The 14450-nt window shown below is 42.9% G+C and overlaps 2 protein-coding genes across 2 annotated transcripts in view; one reads left to right on the top strand and one right to left on the bottom strand.

The window, feature by feature from the left end:
• Positions 1-5699: 5699 nt before the first annotated feature.
• MPV17L (MPV17 mitochondrial inner membrane protein like) lies at positions 5700-13002 on the bottom strand. The gene is made up of 4 exons (XM_015643363.1): positions 12674-13002; positions 11283-11353; positions 10011-10040; positions 5700-9857 (listed from the first exon to the last, which is right to left on the bottom strand). The coding sequence occupies exons 1-4, from the start codon at positions 12972-12974 to the stop codon at positions 9678-9680; spliced, it is 582 nt and encodes a 193-aa protein (XP_015498849.1). The 5' UTR covers positions 12975-13002; the 3' UTR covers positions 5700-9677.
• A 1418-nt stretch (positions 13003-14420) lies between these two features.
• PDXDC1 (pyridoxal dependent decarboxylase domain containing 1) overlaps positions 14421-14450 on the top strand; it is a 24092-nt gene continuing 24062 nt past the window's right edge. The window contains exon 1 of the mRNA XM_015642967.3: positions 14421-14439. The gene's annotated coding sequence lies outside the window, so the exon portion shown is untranslated. The remainder of the gene's footprint in view (positions 14440-14450) is intronic.

Genomic DNA, 14450 nt, shown 5'->3' with positions numbered 1-14450 from the left:
CCCATCCCTGCCCATCCCTGCCCTGCCCTGCCCGGCCAAACCACTCAAGCAGGCGAGATTTGGGAAATCCGCTCACTGCCAGGGCATGGCAGGACTGTCCATCCTGTGCCGCTGCAGCGCTGAGCACATTTCTGACCTGAGCAGCTGGGGTGTAGTGGTAACATCCACAGCCACTCGCGGCTTTTGCACTCTAACACATCTCAGGTTCCTGTGCATGCAGCCTTTGGCATTCCTAAAAGTCCTGCACTGACTGGAATGACACTCATTCCATCATCACATTGCCAGAAGCCAGAGGACAGTACTCAAACAAGAGATGAGATTTTGTGTCTCTCATTTTTCATCAGCATTCAGCTTTGCTGCTTATGCAGTCTGCTGGGAATAAAGGAAATGACTTTGCAGGAAACACAAGTGTGGTGATTATTATTGTTATTCCTAAGTTTTTTCTTTTATTGTAGGGGAGGTTAGATGGATGAAGTCTCTGAAGAGCATTTTACAGTTGGAGACTACCTTTCCTAGCGAGATCACATTGCACTTTATTGTCAGTAGTGTAATTTCTGACATAAAGACAATGAAGCAGGAGTTGGGCAGGTTGTCCAGTGTCCCACAGCAAATCAGGGGTTTAGCACTTTTTCCCTCATCTATAAAGAATCCTGGGGTACTCTGGGTGAATACTGGTAAAGCTGATTTGTTTGTAACCTACTTTTTGCCTGCAAAGTCTTGTCCTTAATCATCAACACTTCATAAATACCACCTCTGGATTCACTGATACACTTACTAATTGGACTGGCACACATTGATGCTATTGTGTGAACAATTTGGTTTGAGGACTGCTTCACATGCCGGAGGCGACAAAACCTCCACATTGCTTTTAAAATTGTATCTGAAAAATTCTCTACTTGTCTTCCTGAGAACTGGAATTAGCCAACAAGATGAGCTGACAGTTTTAGGACATCTTCAGGGCACTCTGATTTTTCTCTGTCAGCGGTGCTCCCCAGAGATATGCCATGAATTGAGCACCAGACGTGCTGGAACAGCTCTTGTTGGCTGTGCAGTCCCTCATCCTCGCTGGCTTTGGACTTTAGAGGCAGAGCCCAAACAGAGCTGTGAGTCAAGCAGAAAAGCTGGTGGCAGGACTCTGCACAGCTGATTTTGGGTGACAGTGCAGCTGTCTGCTGGGGTGGGCTGGACTGACTCACTGGTAGAAGTGAGGAACGTAAGTGTGGGAGGAATAAGAGTCCATCTGGGATCTGGATGAGAGTGGGACTAAGGGAAACAGGCTGATCGGGGAGAAGGGCTAATTTTTAGTGGATCTGAGGACTATTTAATTTCAAACCATCCTTTCAAATTTTTTAGGTAATTACAACCCAGCTGCATTGTTTCGAGATGAGGGAGTTATCATAGAATTAGTTGAATATTTAAAGCTCTGCTTTAGTTAGTATGGCTGAAAAACACCCACTAGCCAGAAACTTGTGTGAAAAGAATTTACTTGCACAAAGCAAAGAATATATAAGGTGATTTATTGTAATTAGGAAGTTTTTACCTGTCCATTTTGAAAAGTCACAAAATCCAGTAAGGATCCAGTTCTACAGAGTTCTGCATGTATGAACAGGTGTGTTGTAGCCACCTGCTGAGGTCATTTGCACTAAAGTGTTTGCAAGAGTAGGGCCCAAATATGTATCAATTTTTTTGCTAATGTAATATCAGAATTTTTGTTACTTTGACTGGAGCATTGCTGCTGCTGCATTTGTCAGTGGAATTAATTTTCTCTCCTACTGATAATGTCCTTCAGTGGACCTAGCAATATAAATTATAAATGCATTCCTTTACTCATGAAGGCTGTTTTTCTTCTGTTGAAAGCAATGTTAATGCAGAAAATAGAAAAATTCGGTCTCTTCTCACTGCTCATAGAATAATGCCTGGTAGAGATTACTTTGAGGTGCACTTTGCTCTTGCAGTCATTTTCCCTGACGGTTTCAGTTCCCATTTCTCACTAAATCCTGCCACCAGGAGCTATAGCTGGGCAGGAACAGTTTGCAATTCCATTCTCCTGTCTCTTGCTCTCTGGCCTCTGTCAGACATCACAGATGCCCCATGGCAGACATGACTTACTTAGATTTATCTCAGCTACTTTTTATATAGAAGGTCAGAATACACAGCACAAATTTAGGAGATGCAGCAGCAAAGAGTCAGGGCATAAATGTCTGGTAGAAAGAATGGAAACAATCTGTACACTTCAAATCTGCAATTCTGACCTAAACAGAGATTTCAGAAACATACTTGGCTAAACTTTTATTTCCCATTTTACTTTTGTCTTAGTGAATTCTTTCTACATTCACTGTCTTTTTAAGGTACAAATTTCACAGAAAAAGCTGTTATAGCATCTGTCAGGTACATTACTAGTACCACAGGTAGTGAAGTTGCCTATGTAAGAGTCTTATTTTTACCATTTGGAGCCAAGTCCAGTGGTATGACTGGACTGACTGTTGTGCAGGTGAGTCACTATGCAGGTGGCTTTTGCATCAGTGATGGGTGTCCATGGCTACAAAGGAAAAACAGAGGTTTGAGTTCAGTAAATTTAGATGTTGAGATAAATTGGTCTGGGCTATTTTAGACTTGCAAACACAGCAGGCAACAAGTAATATTTCAGCATGTATGTGGGCATGTCTATTTTGAAGTAATAAACATCCTGTGTAAATTTTGTAACCACAGCAGCACACAGCTCCAGGCACAGCTTTCTCAGGGCCTGAGCCTTTTCTCATTTCACACAGTCCAATATGTAAAGGTGACTTTCTGTAAGCTTCCATTTTACCTACACCAGTTGGTATTTTACAGAGAGAACTCAAAACTGCCTGCAAGCTGTGAGGCACCCAAAGAATCTGTGCCAGTGTCCTGCTGGTGCATGTCCCTGTGCAGTGTCAGTGCTCCATTACCCCTGCATCCTAACAGGCATTTCACTATTCCCCTCACTGGAACTAGAAGCTATAGAGTCATTGCCCTGACTTCTGAAATGTTTCTTTACAATTTCAATTTCTCTCTATGTTTGTACCCGTGTTCCATTGGATTTTTTGGCCAATTTCTGCCCCAAAACAGTAAGCAAAACATTGTATGGGTAATTACCATGATGTATCAGGTATAGTTATGAACACATAATAATTCATTACTGTATGATGACCATTCTGAATTAGATGTAGAACTAATACAAAATCCTTCAGTGTCATTGGAATGTCATGGCTAATTAGCTGCATTTATTAGTCTGGTTACATTTTGGATCTAAAAGTATGTGAAGCATGAAATGGAAGCAGCTGAACACCCTTAGTAGGTAAGTGAAGGTGTTTTTTAATTCCCAGAGAGGTGTAAGCAATGGCAAAACAAGAATACCACAGGGCACCAGTCTCTCAGAGGTAGTTTTCTCCTGGCCAGCAGAGAGCAGGGAAAAACAAATAACTAGAAGTAGAAAAAGGAATCATTAAAACTTGTATTTTCTTTCCCAAATATTTGAGAGATGAGAGGAAAGTTGCTATCCTGGCAAATCAAGGAAAGGATAATGAAGGTTTATTCTTATGTATGCACACACTTAAGTGCATGTTAGTTACAGTAAAATACTAATTCCAGGGAAGAGTTGTAACTTAGATTACTCTGCCACCAAGTTACACCCTGAAGAAGGACACACAATTCAGAATGAAGCTGACACTTCCTCAGCAGATAAAGGATCTCACGTGCAGAACTTTGTGTGCATGGTTTGAGTCCATATGGGCCAAACCCTGTATTTATCACAGCCATCTGGGTGCTTATGCATTTTAGTTCTGCTGTAACTGGATAAATCACAGTGACAGGAACAGGGTACAATTCTCATTCCCAGTCAGCTCCCATTGTCCTGATATCTCTGGTGACTGAACTACCTGCTAGGCTACATATCCATGCTCCCTCTTGGTCTCTGGTTCTGTCAGTCTTGAGGATGTAAAATGAAAAGGGGGACTTATCAATATCCCATTTTTGAGGTCTTCTGGCATTGGGGAGCATTAGAATAGGTGTCCCCTGTTCCATCACTTACACGGCCCCCAGGTGTGTGCACACTCACCTGCTGTCATTTTCCCTCTGCTGTTTTACAGCCCCACTTCACGACTGGTTTTCCCTGAACACAGCAAACAAAACCACCCATTCTTCAGCTTCTGAAGTTCTCTCATGTACCTGCAGCTACAGCAGAGCTGTCCTTGACAATTTCTTTTTGACCATACTTCACACCTCATTAGGCTTTTCCAGGCCCAAGATTTCTTTCAGCACAAAAAGGTGTAATTGCTACTAGTGTTGCATAGCAGGGAATGACACATTCTACTATATTCTTTGCATTAAATTGTTTTTCTTTCTGGATACAAGGTGCAAGATTTTTAGGTACTACTCCAAAAAAGTAATAAACTGACAAAAAAAGGGGAAGGCAGTGTTTGTTAGGGTGGATGATGTTGAAAAGTATATGCCACACATACATATGTGTAATCTGCATTCTTTGTTCTTGTTTAAAATGGATTACAGTAACTTCAGACATTGTGGACTAGGAAGTGCATGTGAATTCTTAGTGCAACTTGGATATTAAGAGAGGTCAGATAGTCCTTGGCTGTTTAAGAACAGGAATATTAAGCAGAGATAGAAACAAATATTATCTGAGGCATATGTGAAAGTCACTGGGATTAATACAGCATTACTGTCTACATTTCAAATTAGGGGTTGCACAGCAAAAAAAGGGTTTGCAAATGAGCTTCAAGAATGATACAGCAATGGGCTAACAGAGCTAAACACATTACAGTTTATCCAAGGAATAAACAAAAACTCTGCTTACAACTGCATGCACACAGAAGGCTTTGCCTGCTGTACCAAATCTTTAAATCTTGTCAGAAAGGGAGTAACATTTTATTGGAATGTTAAGGCTAAACTGATGTAGGTAGGTAATAAAATTTCATAAGAACATATAAATAATTTCTCTGAGACACAGAAAAACCTGTTACTTGAAGAGTTTGAATAAGTTCCTAGAAGATGGCATTGGATTCGACATGACTGGTTTGATTCAGGAAGAACTCTTTGCTTTGCATTACCCAAGGATTCAGACTGAGTGATCCTTTTTCTGTCTGTTGGCCATGAAGTCTATGAAACAGAATTTTTCAACTTGAAATCTTTCCATAAAGCTTCCTCCTCATTCTAAATATAAAAGAAGTTACAGCAGGGAACGGAGGTGGTGTGTCTCTTCCAGTTGTGGAATGTATTACTCCCTTCAGCCTTAAATCTTCTGAACCATTTCCTTCCCAAGAGTATCCCACACAAAATTTACTGAGTGAAGACCTCTGTTCTCTAGAAAAGTTTATATAGTTTTCTTACCTGAATTCCTCCATTCCTTCTGCAAATATATTAACTATCTAAAGAAATAATAACAACAAAATTTTGCATCTTTTTAATAGCAGTCCACTGGCTTCAGCACAAGCCTTTGAAGATGGGAATTCTGTTCTGAACTTATTCAGAAATGGCAGATGATTTCATGTAATTAAACTCTAAAGGGAGTGAATCATCTCTGGTTAGTTTTTACTCTGATGCTGTGTTAAGGTCTGTGATAACAAGTTGATCTTTTTGCTGCATGTGGTCCTTGAAGATCCCATAAGAACTTTATATAAAATCTGTCTTTTTTTATACACATATGAGTTAAAGATAGACAGAGCCAAAGAACAGCATTTAATGTTTATTAAGCCTTTGCAAAAACACTGACAATTTCAGTCAACTTGAAATACATTATTTTACTAAAATTCAAGTATTTCTTGCACATCTCACTGGATTGGCACTAGCAGTAGAGGCAGCAGCACAAGCAGGAAGCACTGGCACTTACAACAGAGAATTGGAAGGCTGAAGCTGCATAGATTTCAAAGGTTGTTCTATAAAGAGAATTCAGCATCTCAGATATGGTAACAGATTAGAGGCAGTTTCACCTTCGCTGCAGCAGGAACTGGTTATTTTATGTTGTGTTACTGGGTGGGTGCTTCTGGTGTGAAAAAGACAGAGGCCTTCTGGTGAATTTTCCAAGAAGGATGTATTTAGCATACTAGTAAGCACAGAAGGTTCATTTACATAAAAGATTTGCAGTAGAAAAATAAATTTTGAATTTCTCATTTTATCAAATTCAGATTCCACATCTCCATAACCATCCAGAATAACATGGAGCTGGAACTGATATAAATGTCTGCTCATCCCATTTGATCTTAGAGAGAATCCATGACATAAAAATATCACCTGACTGCAGGCCTAATAGCTCCTGGCAGTGTGTTGCTTCTTCCTGAGCACCTATGTGATGTATAATTCTGTTCATCTTGCTGGTTGTGGAAATCTGCATGTTCTGCTGGCAGTAAGATCAGTGCAATTCCTAGAAATAGTCATAAAGCCCTTATGACTGTTCTTTAAAGGGTTGCAGAGAGACATTAGGATAAATCTTTCCCATGTTTTTCTTATTTATTTTTTTATTCCACCAGGGGAAATTACTAAGTTGCAAAAAGAAGCAAAAAAAAAGTTTACATATGTATCAAATAGGGTTGGACTAGATGACCTGGGATGGACATAAAGATGTCCTTTCCAACCTCAACCATTTTGTTATTCTGTGAAATTAGTCTTCTAAGCCAAAAAAGTATCAAGAAAGAATGAAGGCTCTAGAAACTAAGGGCATAAGTCCTCAGACTAAACTGTCAGAGGAAGAAAATCTTTAGAAGATCCATTAATTTATGCACACTGAGAAATTGTCCCAATGCAGCTTTATTATTTTGCATTATGTGGGTCTGAAATGTTTGTCAGACCAATCAGTGCTCATAATTAAAAGGGAAAGAACACAGATTTTTTTTTCTGTGAAAGGGATCTGTTTTACTTAGCTGTCAAGTGCCTTAACAAGAGAAACTGAGAAAGTGAAAGGATTATACAGGATCTAAAGTCTACTGAAATATAAGAGCCACAGGCTTCCATTACAGGAAAGAACTGTTCTTCAAGTAATAAAAGATGGAGAGAAATTCTGAACTCCCCAGCCAGAGGAACTTGAAGACAAAACAGGATTTAGCTCAAATTCTCAAGCAAAAAGCTCGTAGCACAAAAGCAAGAGCGATAAAGCACAGCTTACATAAGCTTTTAAGCCATTTGAAATAAAAGATGGATCTTTCATTTATTAGTTAGTCCTGATGAAGAAAGGCATCAGCATTATACAGGTCATAAGTTATAAATTTTTGATTCATCTGGGGACGAAGTTTTACCAACCATACCCATGAAGAAAGATTTTTTGCTCTGAGTTACAGCAAAGGGTCACATACTGCTTACAGCAAACCAAAAGCATTTCACTCTCCTTGTAATGACATTATTTTCCAGTTTCCTTCTCCAAGTGAATTCTATTAAACATTAAACACTTAATGCACAAGCAGAAATAAAAATAAACAGCATCTGTAAAAAAAAGTTAAATATTTAATTAGTACACCTTACCTGAAACTTTTAGTTCTTACTAAATAGAAAAGACTTAAGAATACCAGTCTGATCCCAAAAATTTCAACAGAAAAAAAGCACTACTGAAATTGCTTCTTTATCCTGAGAACTTTATACACACAAGAACAGTTTAACAGCTATAGCTGTCTGAATCATCTGTTCACTCATTTTCTAAATAGAGAAAACAAATAGAGACAAAATGCAGTTAGTTCTTCTGTGCATTTCTACTCCTCCTGGGACGTCCAGCATCAGGACTGCTCAGTTCACACTTTGTGATTCATACAGCAACATCCAGCAGGGGAATTCAACTCACCAAACACAAGCACCTACAAAGAAGCTATTGACACAGCAACCAGTCATCTGAGCCTCCGTGTTACAGATGGAGAGGAATGGGCCCTTACAGTGCACGTTTCAACTCACAGCTTAAAGCAATTTGCCAAGCTGGAGAGGTCCATGCCAAAGGTGTCAATTAAAGTTAATTCCATCTTGAGGCTGTGGGCAGATGTGCTCTTCCACATCTGCCTGTGCAGCTGAAGATGGAATTGCAGTGACTTGTCCATCCTGAGAGGGAAGGCACCTGCTCTACCTGCCAGCAGAACAGGCTGTGGAAGCAGCCCCCAACCTTCTACCTCCTCCCACTGCTGCAGTCCCCTGGTCAAAGCCATATGGGCACTTTGCATCACTTTTGACCACTGGGTTATGCTAAACAAGTTGATATTTCCTGAAATAGATTGGCCAATGCTTGCATGATCCCTTTTCCTTTCTCAGCTAAGCAGCACTGGGCTCCTACAGTGACAAGTAATTGTTAGCAATATATTAAGTAATACTGCTGCTGGCCAAAAGAATGGGTATTTATAGCCTAAGCAGGCTTTGGTACACTATTTAGACAAGACTGAGGAGCTCAGACATTCCTCAAAGTGGTTTATTATTGTTGTAACAGAGGGATGAGTCTTCTCTCTAGAATCAGACCCATTAAATCAGATACTCCTTCAAGCTTACAATTTAGTAACTTTAAGGCATAAAATCCCATTCTAATATAGCAAGGGCTCCTTTACTGGTCTGATTTCAACTTACTGCAATGACAGAAATTTGTACAGTTCCTGTTTTGAGATACACATGCACATTTTAAAAATACCCGTATTCAGACCTGATCCTCAAGCTGAAAAAGCAAATCCACAATTAATTTCCACCATCTCCTAGTCTCCTATGTATAATTACCCAGTGTCTTCTATGAATAGGAATGTTTAAAAGCCTTTTGAGGAAGAAATGGAAGTTCTTGATGTGTATATATATATATATAGCTGGATTCTGCCTTCATGTTACCTTCCTTCCCACGTTCTTTTTATTCAAAATTTTAATTATATCTTCAGCATGATGAAATAGCTAAAAAGAGTAGAGGAGTCCAGACCCCCATGTACCTTTGGCCTTTGAGGAGCAAAGGAAGCAGTGGCTGCACACAGAACAAATGCTCCCTGCAGTGTTTGGGGGGGTTCCACCGTGCAGGAGCTGCTTATGACTGACCCCAAGGTTCAGTAGGCAGCACCCACCCCAAAGGGCTCTGACCAAAGTAATCTTTATTCTCCCAGCTAAGATAAAACATATACAAATATAGTAATCAGGTTTGTATGTTCTATGAAATAATTAATTTCCTATATAAATTTTCACACAGAATAAAACAAGTCGGCCCCCTAGAAAAGTGGGCTCTACAAACACAGTACTTTTGTTTCCTCTCAATGAAACATGTTCAATGCCACTTTTTAGATATGGAATCCATTAAATTTTGTTCTGAAAAGTAATCTTGCATTTATAACAATTATCAAGTCCAACAACTGATGATTTAATGTTCTATTCCCCTTTTTCTAGCAATTACAAGTTGCTTGAAAATTAAATTACCATTAATACTTCTCCCCAGTGATGCATCCTGACATGATGTGCAAATGCTTACATTGCCCTGTAAGTCAGTTGTTCCCAGATGAGATGGGCTGACAGCATGAAAATAATTAAATGTCAATATACAACTGGCCTCTCATGAAAAATAAACAGGCACAAAGACAAATGGTTCCACTGCTTATACTAACCACCAAATATTGAGATAACTGCTTATTTTAAACACAGCAATGAGGCTGCAGTGTGATTTACTGACTTTCACAAATCCAATTTAGCAATTTAGAATGTGTTCAGAAGTAAAGTTCTTATTTGTCTGATGATTCTTCATCTGCATTGACCTTCTCTCCTTGGAGCCACATAAATGCTGACTTTGCTGTGCCATCTCCACTCTGTTGGGAAAAGCAAATGAAGGAAGCCCAGACAAAGCCACACAGCCCAGTGTAAGCTGTTCTCAGGTGAACTGGGATCAAAATGAAGTTTGATAGCTGTGTTGGAAGGAGAGAGAACTCAGTTAGTGCTCCAGGCATTGGTACACACCCAACAACTCCACTGCTTCTCCCGAGGTCAGACACAGTGGGGCTGCACAGTACTGGGTTTTATGGCAGGGAAAGGCTCACAGAGTCACCCTGAGAACTCACCTGCACAAAAGGCCAGTACATCAGTCCTGTCTGAAAGGAAAACAAGTCATTTGTTATTCTTATGGATTTCAGCCACCAAGATTCATTTTTTTCCACATTCAGTGATGACTGAAATATATTTGAGTAAAGTTAATACAAGCTGTTCAATTACAACTGAAGTTGCTTAACCTAGAGGTTGTCATATTAAACTTCTGATCATCTTCATGAGCCTCTATTCTCTGAGTTTTTCAAGCACATTATTCTAACTCATTTTAAATACAAAACCCTAAGCACAGTTAAGTCTTTACAGACATCTGACACCAGACACAATAAATGCATTTACCAGATGGGTGAACAAATGTTTAAACATGTGAACATTTGTTTCAGCCATTAATGAAAAATACCACTGAACATTATTTATTTCACACTTGCAATGCTCCTTCTACTTACTCATACACGTAAGGCATATTTAGAAAAATCAATGGATAATTTACTCATAGAACATAAGGCCAATAGAAACCTTATGTTTTGATAGGCTATAGTGGGCACTGCTTTTAGAATCATCTTCCATATGAATAAAAATAATCTCTTTCCATCCTACCTATATACTTTTACAATATGAAGAGAAATTCATATTGCAATCACATTTTCTCCTACTACTTTTTTTTCCTTGCTAATCCATCATTCTTACTGCATCTGAGAAACCTTTAACATTCTCAGCTTGTTCAGCTCTGAGGTAGCACAGATAATTTTGTCTTGTGTATGCAGAAATGCAAATCAAAGCCACTCTTTATAGCAAAGCCTTCTTAAGACAAGGGGTTTTGTTTCTGAAAGTGAGAAGATTGTCACTGAAAAGTACAGGCTAAAAATGATTCTCAAAGAAGGCGTCTCTGTAATTAATTATTTTAATATATGTGCATGTAAGTGTTGTCAATAGTACCAGTAACTAAACACTGGTGCGTGGGTAGTTCTTAAGACAAAAGAAATCTGAATTGGTGCTGTATTGTACAACTGTCATTTAAACAGAGTTGGGTGCAAGTGTTATGTACATACACACTGTACATTTCATTTTTTAAATGGCATTATTTCACCCATCTGGCAGCACTGCCTAACCCAAACTGCCTTTACTTCACGTGACTGCTGGTCCTTAAAGCTTCCTACACATAATCAAATAATGGAGTGAAAGAAAGAGTTAAAAAAAAATGTTGGAGGAAGGAATATTTCAAATAGTCTATCCTGTTTGTTTGTTTGTTTGTTTGTTTAGCTGTGAGCTAAGCAAATTGCTTGCCTCACCTTATATGTATTCCAAAATTTCTTTTTACAGTCTGAAAAGATGTCCTCTTTCCTCTGAAGGATGCTCATACCTAGTGATAAAATAGTTACAACAATCAGAAAAAATGCAAAAAATTAAATGTTCATATTTTCCAGTGACATGCCAGACCCTTCTCAAAATACATTATAATATCTTTGAAAGAAAAGCTGATTTTGTTACAAAAATACCTTTCTGACTACTGAATAGTGCTACATCAAATCACCTCATCCATTGACTCGACTCCCAGCACTGCCACCTGAGATCAGCTGGGATTGACTGGGTGTACAGGTCTTGTAGCATCTGTTTCTCTGCCATATCACACACCAGCAGTGTAGTGGTGGAACAGAGAGGATGAAAGCACCTCTTGCACCCATGACAGAGAGAATAAGGCATTTTGCACACAAGCAGAGGCTTCCTAGTCCAGCTCTGGGATCTTTCCAGGTATTCCCTTGCCTTGGAGTTATCAGTATCTCTCAATGGATACATTATTTTACTGCTACCCAGTTCAGGGACTTTGACTATCCTTTTTCTGGTCCTTCTGGTCCTTGGGCAATTCTCAGCTTAAGGTTTGACACAGTTAAGATTTTGAGAGGAAGTATCTGGTGTTTGACTTTTTTTTTTACTTCATTTCTCTTCAATCACAAATTGAATGATTCCCCTGTTGGAGTGATAGATTGCAGATCTCCCAATTCCCAGACAAAAAGAGGACCTGTTTTACCCTTCTATCACATCAAGTTTAAGTTAAATGAGAGCATTTAATTACATTAGTCTCACCTATTAATTTTCTTATTCCCTCATGTTTATTTCTGAAATACATACTAGATCGCTTTAAAGTATCTTATTGCTTGTTAGCTTTTGAGATTAGCCATTAGTAGCATGCTTTATTTCTATAGACTCTCACAGCAGAACCTGGTTGGCTGAACAGTGGCATTTGCTGACATTTACAGCAGTTCTTCCTTATAAAATGAGACAGCTGATGCTGAGAACTGAGCACGGCAATTCAAACAGACATGGCTACAATCCTTGTAAGGTGCTTTGCATTCTTTGCTGCTAATGAAAAGCCACGGGCCCAGCCGAGTTCAGGACAGGGCTCTTTTGGGCCAGGACCTCTCCTGGAGAGCTCTGAAGTGCCACAGGCGGTTCAGCGCCATCCTCGGGGGGAGCTGCCGAGCCCCACGGCCGCGGCCCCCGCTCCGAGCGGCGTTTTGGGGTGCGGGAGCCGCGTTGGGCGGCCAGGGGGTCCCCAATCCCCCCGGGCTCCTTGGGGTGGATGCCGGCCCCGCCGCCGGTGCGCGCTGTCGGAGCCCGGCGCGGGTCGCGGTGCGGTGCCGCAGCGGGCGCGGGGCTCTGCGGCGGAGCCCCCGGCACTCACCCGTGTAGAAGGCGAGGACGGCGACGGGCGCGCCCAGCAGCTGATCGCAGAGCACCTTGCCCAGCACGGCGGCCGGGCGGCGGCCGGGCAGCGCCCGCTCCAGCGCCCGCAGCCACACGTAGCTGAAGTTGCCGTGGAAGGCCAGGGCCACCAGCGCCACTCGCCGCGTCTGCGCCCAGTCGGGCGGCTGTCCCCGCAGCCGCTGCTGCGCCGCGTCCCCCGCCGCGAACAGCCCCCCGTAGAGCAGCACGTTGCAGAGCCAGGGGAAGCGCCGCACCCCGCGCAGCAGCGCCCCGGCCATCGGCCGCCGCCGCTTCCGCCGCCTCTCCTTCCTCCTCCTTCTCCTCCTCCTCCTCCTTCCCACGGGCCCGCCCGCCGCCGCCTCCCCGGCCCCGCCGCCGCCTCGCCATCCCCGCGGCCCCGGAGCGCTCCCCCTGCCAGGGAGGGCCGGCTCCCTCCCCACGGCGGGCCCCGCTGGGCGGTGGATGAGCCGCGGCTGACGGTGCCGGGCTCGTGGCAGCTCCTGGGCTCGCTTCTCGAGTGCCCGTGCGTTCACCCCGAGGATGGCGGTGACTGTGTCGCCTGGGCTTTTCTAAGTAGCACCATGGGGTCACTGTGCATTAGTGTCGCGACTATCGAGTGACAAATGAAAACTAGGCACTGTTTCCTTATATTTTTTTTTTCATTATCTCCTTGTTGCGTGCGTAAGTTACGGCCTTTTCCATTTGGCCCTTGTTTTGCAGTCTGAGCAGGGCCTATGCACACCTGCTGAGCAGCAGCAGCCCGTGGGGTTCCTCTGCTTTGCCCTCTGCTGCTGAGACAACTTGAGGAGAAAGCCACGGGTGTTGTGAGGTTATTGAAGAGATTCGTGTACACAGCTTTGTACACCCAGAACCAGTGCCACAAAGTGGATCTGAAGTCCACATGGTGAGGTGACACCGAGGGTACCTCGTGTCCTCAAGACAGCCCCCTTGGCCACGGAAGGAAAGGAGCGCATCCGGGGGCGCCGGCAGTTTTCCTTTGCTCCTGGCAATGGGCTCAGGCTTGACCGAGGGAACCATCTCCAGGCAGGAGGTGGTAGTTCGCTCTGTGACCTGGATTAATGCCTTTGAAACTAAGAATAAATTCTTCCATGAACGACTAAATAGGCACGGATGGCTTGTAGATTTAAGTAAATTTTAATAAGAGTGCAGAGCGCGCTGCCCAGCGCTTGGCAGACCCGCTGTGCCAGGGCCAGGGGCTGCCCTTCCCTCATCCCAACACATCCCCGCGCAGAACAACGCCTGCTGCAAACAGTGCCATTAAATAACAGCAATGGCACTAATACGATGAAGGATATGTAGGAAAAAGTAACTCCAGCTTGAAAAAACAGAAATAAAGCTCAGGAAAAACCCAGGGTTTCGGTCTCCGGGGGCTGCTTGTCGGACGGGAGCCCACGGACAGGTGCGTGCTGTCCGCCGCCGGTATGCAGCGTTCCGCCGCGGGAGCCGTACGCAGAGGGAAGGCTTCGGTACCCAAGTAGGCGACAGCGGGGTGACAACTGAGAGCTTCGCGAAGGCTGGAGCCACGCAGAGCCCTGCCGGGGTCCGGCCTGCCACAAGACGCCGCGCCGGGGATTCGAACCCGAGCACTACCAGCTGCTCGCCAAAACCAGAGCCCATCACTGCCCGGCCCGCGCTCCCTGCGCATGTGCCGGTATCTGTCACTGACCCGGGCTTTCTCCGGGACTGTTCCAACAGCCGGAGTGGGGGGACCAACCTCAGGCGGTGAGCGGAGG

Source organism: Parus major, chromosome 14 (genome assembly GCF_001522545.3).
Source record: "Parus major isolate Abel chromosome 14, Parus_major1.1, whole genome shotgun sequence".
NCBI lineage: Eukaryota > Metazoa > Chordata > Aves > Passeriformes > Paridae > Parus > Parus major.
The sequence above is the reverse complement of the archived record's forward strand: the minus strand, read 5'-3'. Positions and strand labels throughout refer to the sequence as shown.

Excerpts from the sequence above, each read along its gene's own strand:
- MPV17L (XM_015643363.1), bottom strand. The coding sequence starts at position 12,974 with ATGGCCGGGGCGCTGCTGCGCGGGGTGCGGCGCTTCCCCTGGCTCTGC. Across the intron at positions 11,354-12,673 it reads CGTCCTCGCCTTCTACACGG|GTATGAGCATCCTTCAGAGG; the intron begins GTGAGTGCCGGG and ends TTTTATCACTAG. Across the intron at positions 9,858-10,010 it reads TGTACTGGCCTTTTGTGCAG|CTATCAAACTTCATTTTGAT; the intron begins GTGAGTTCTCAG and ends CTTCCAACACAG.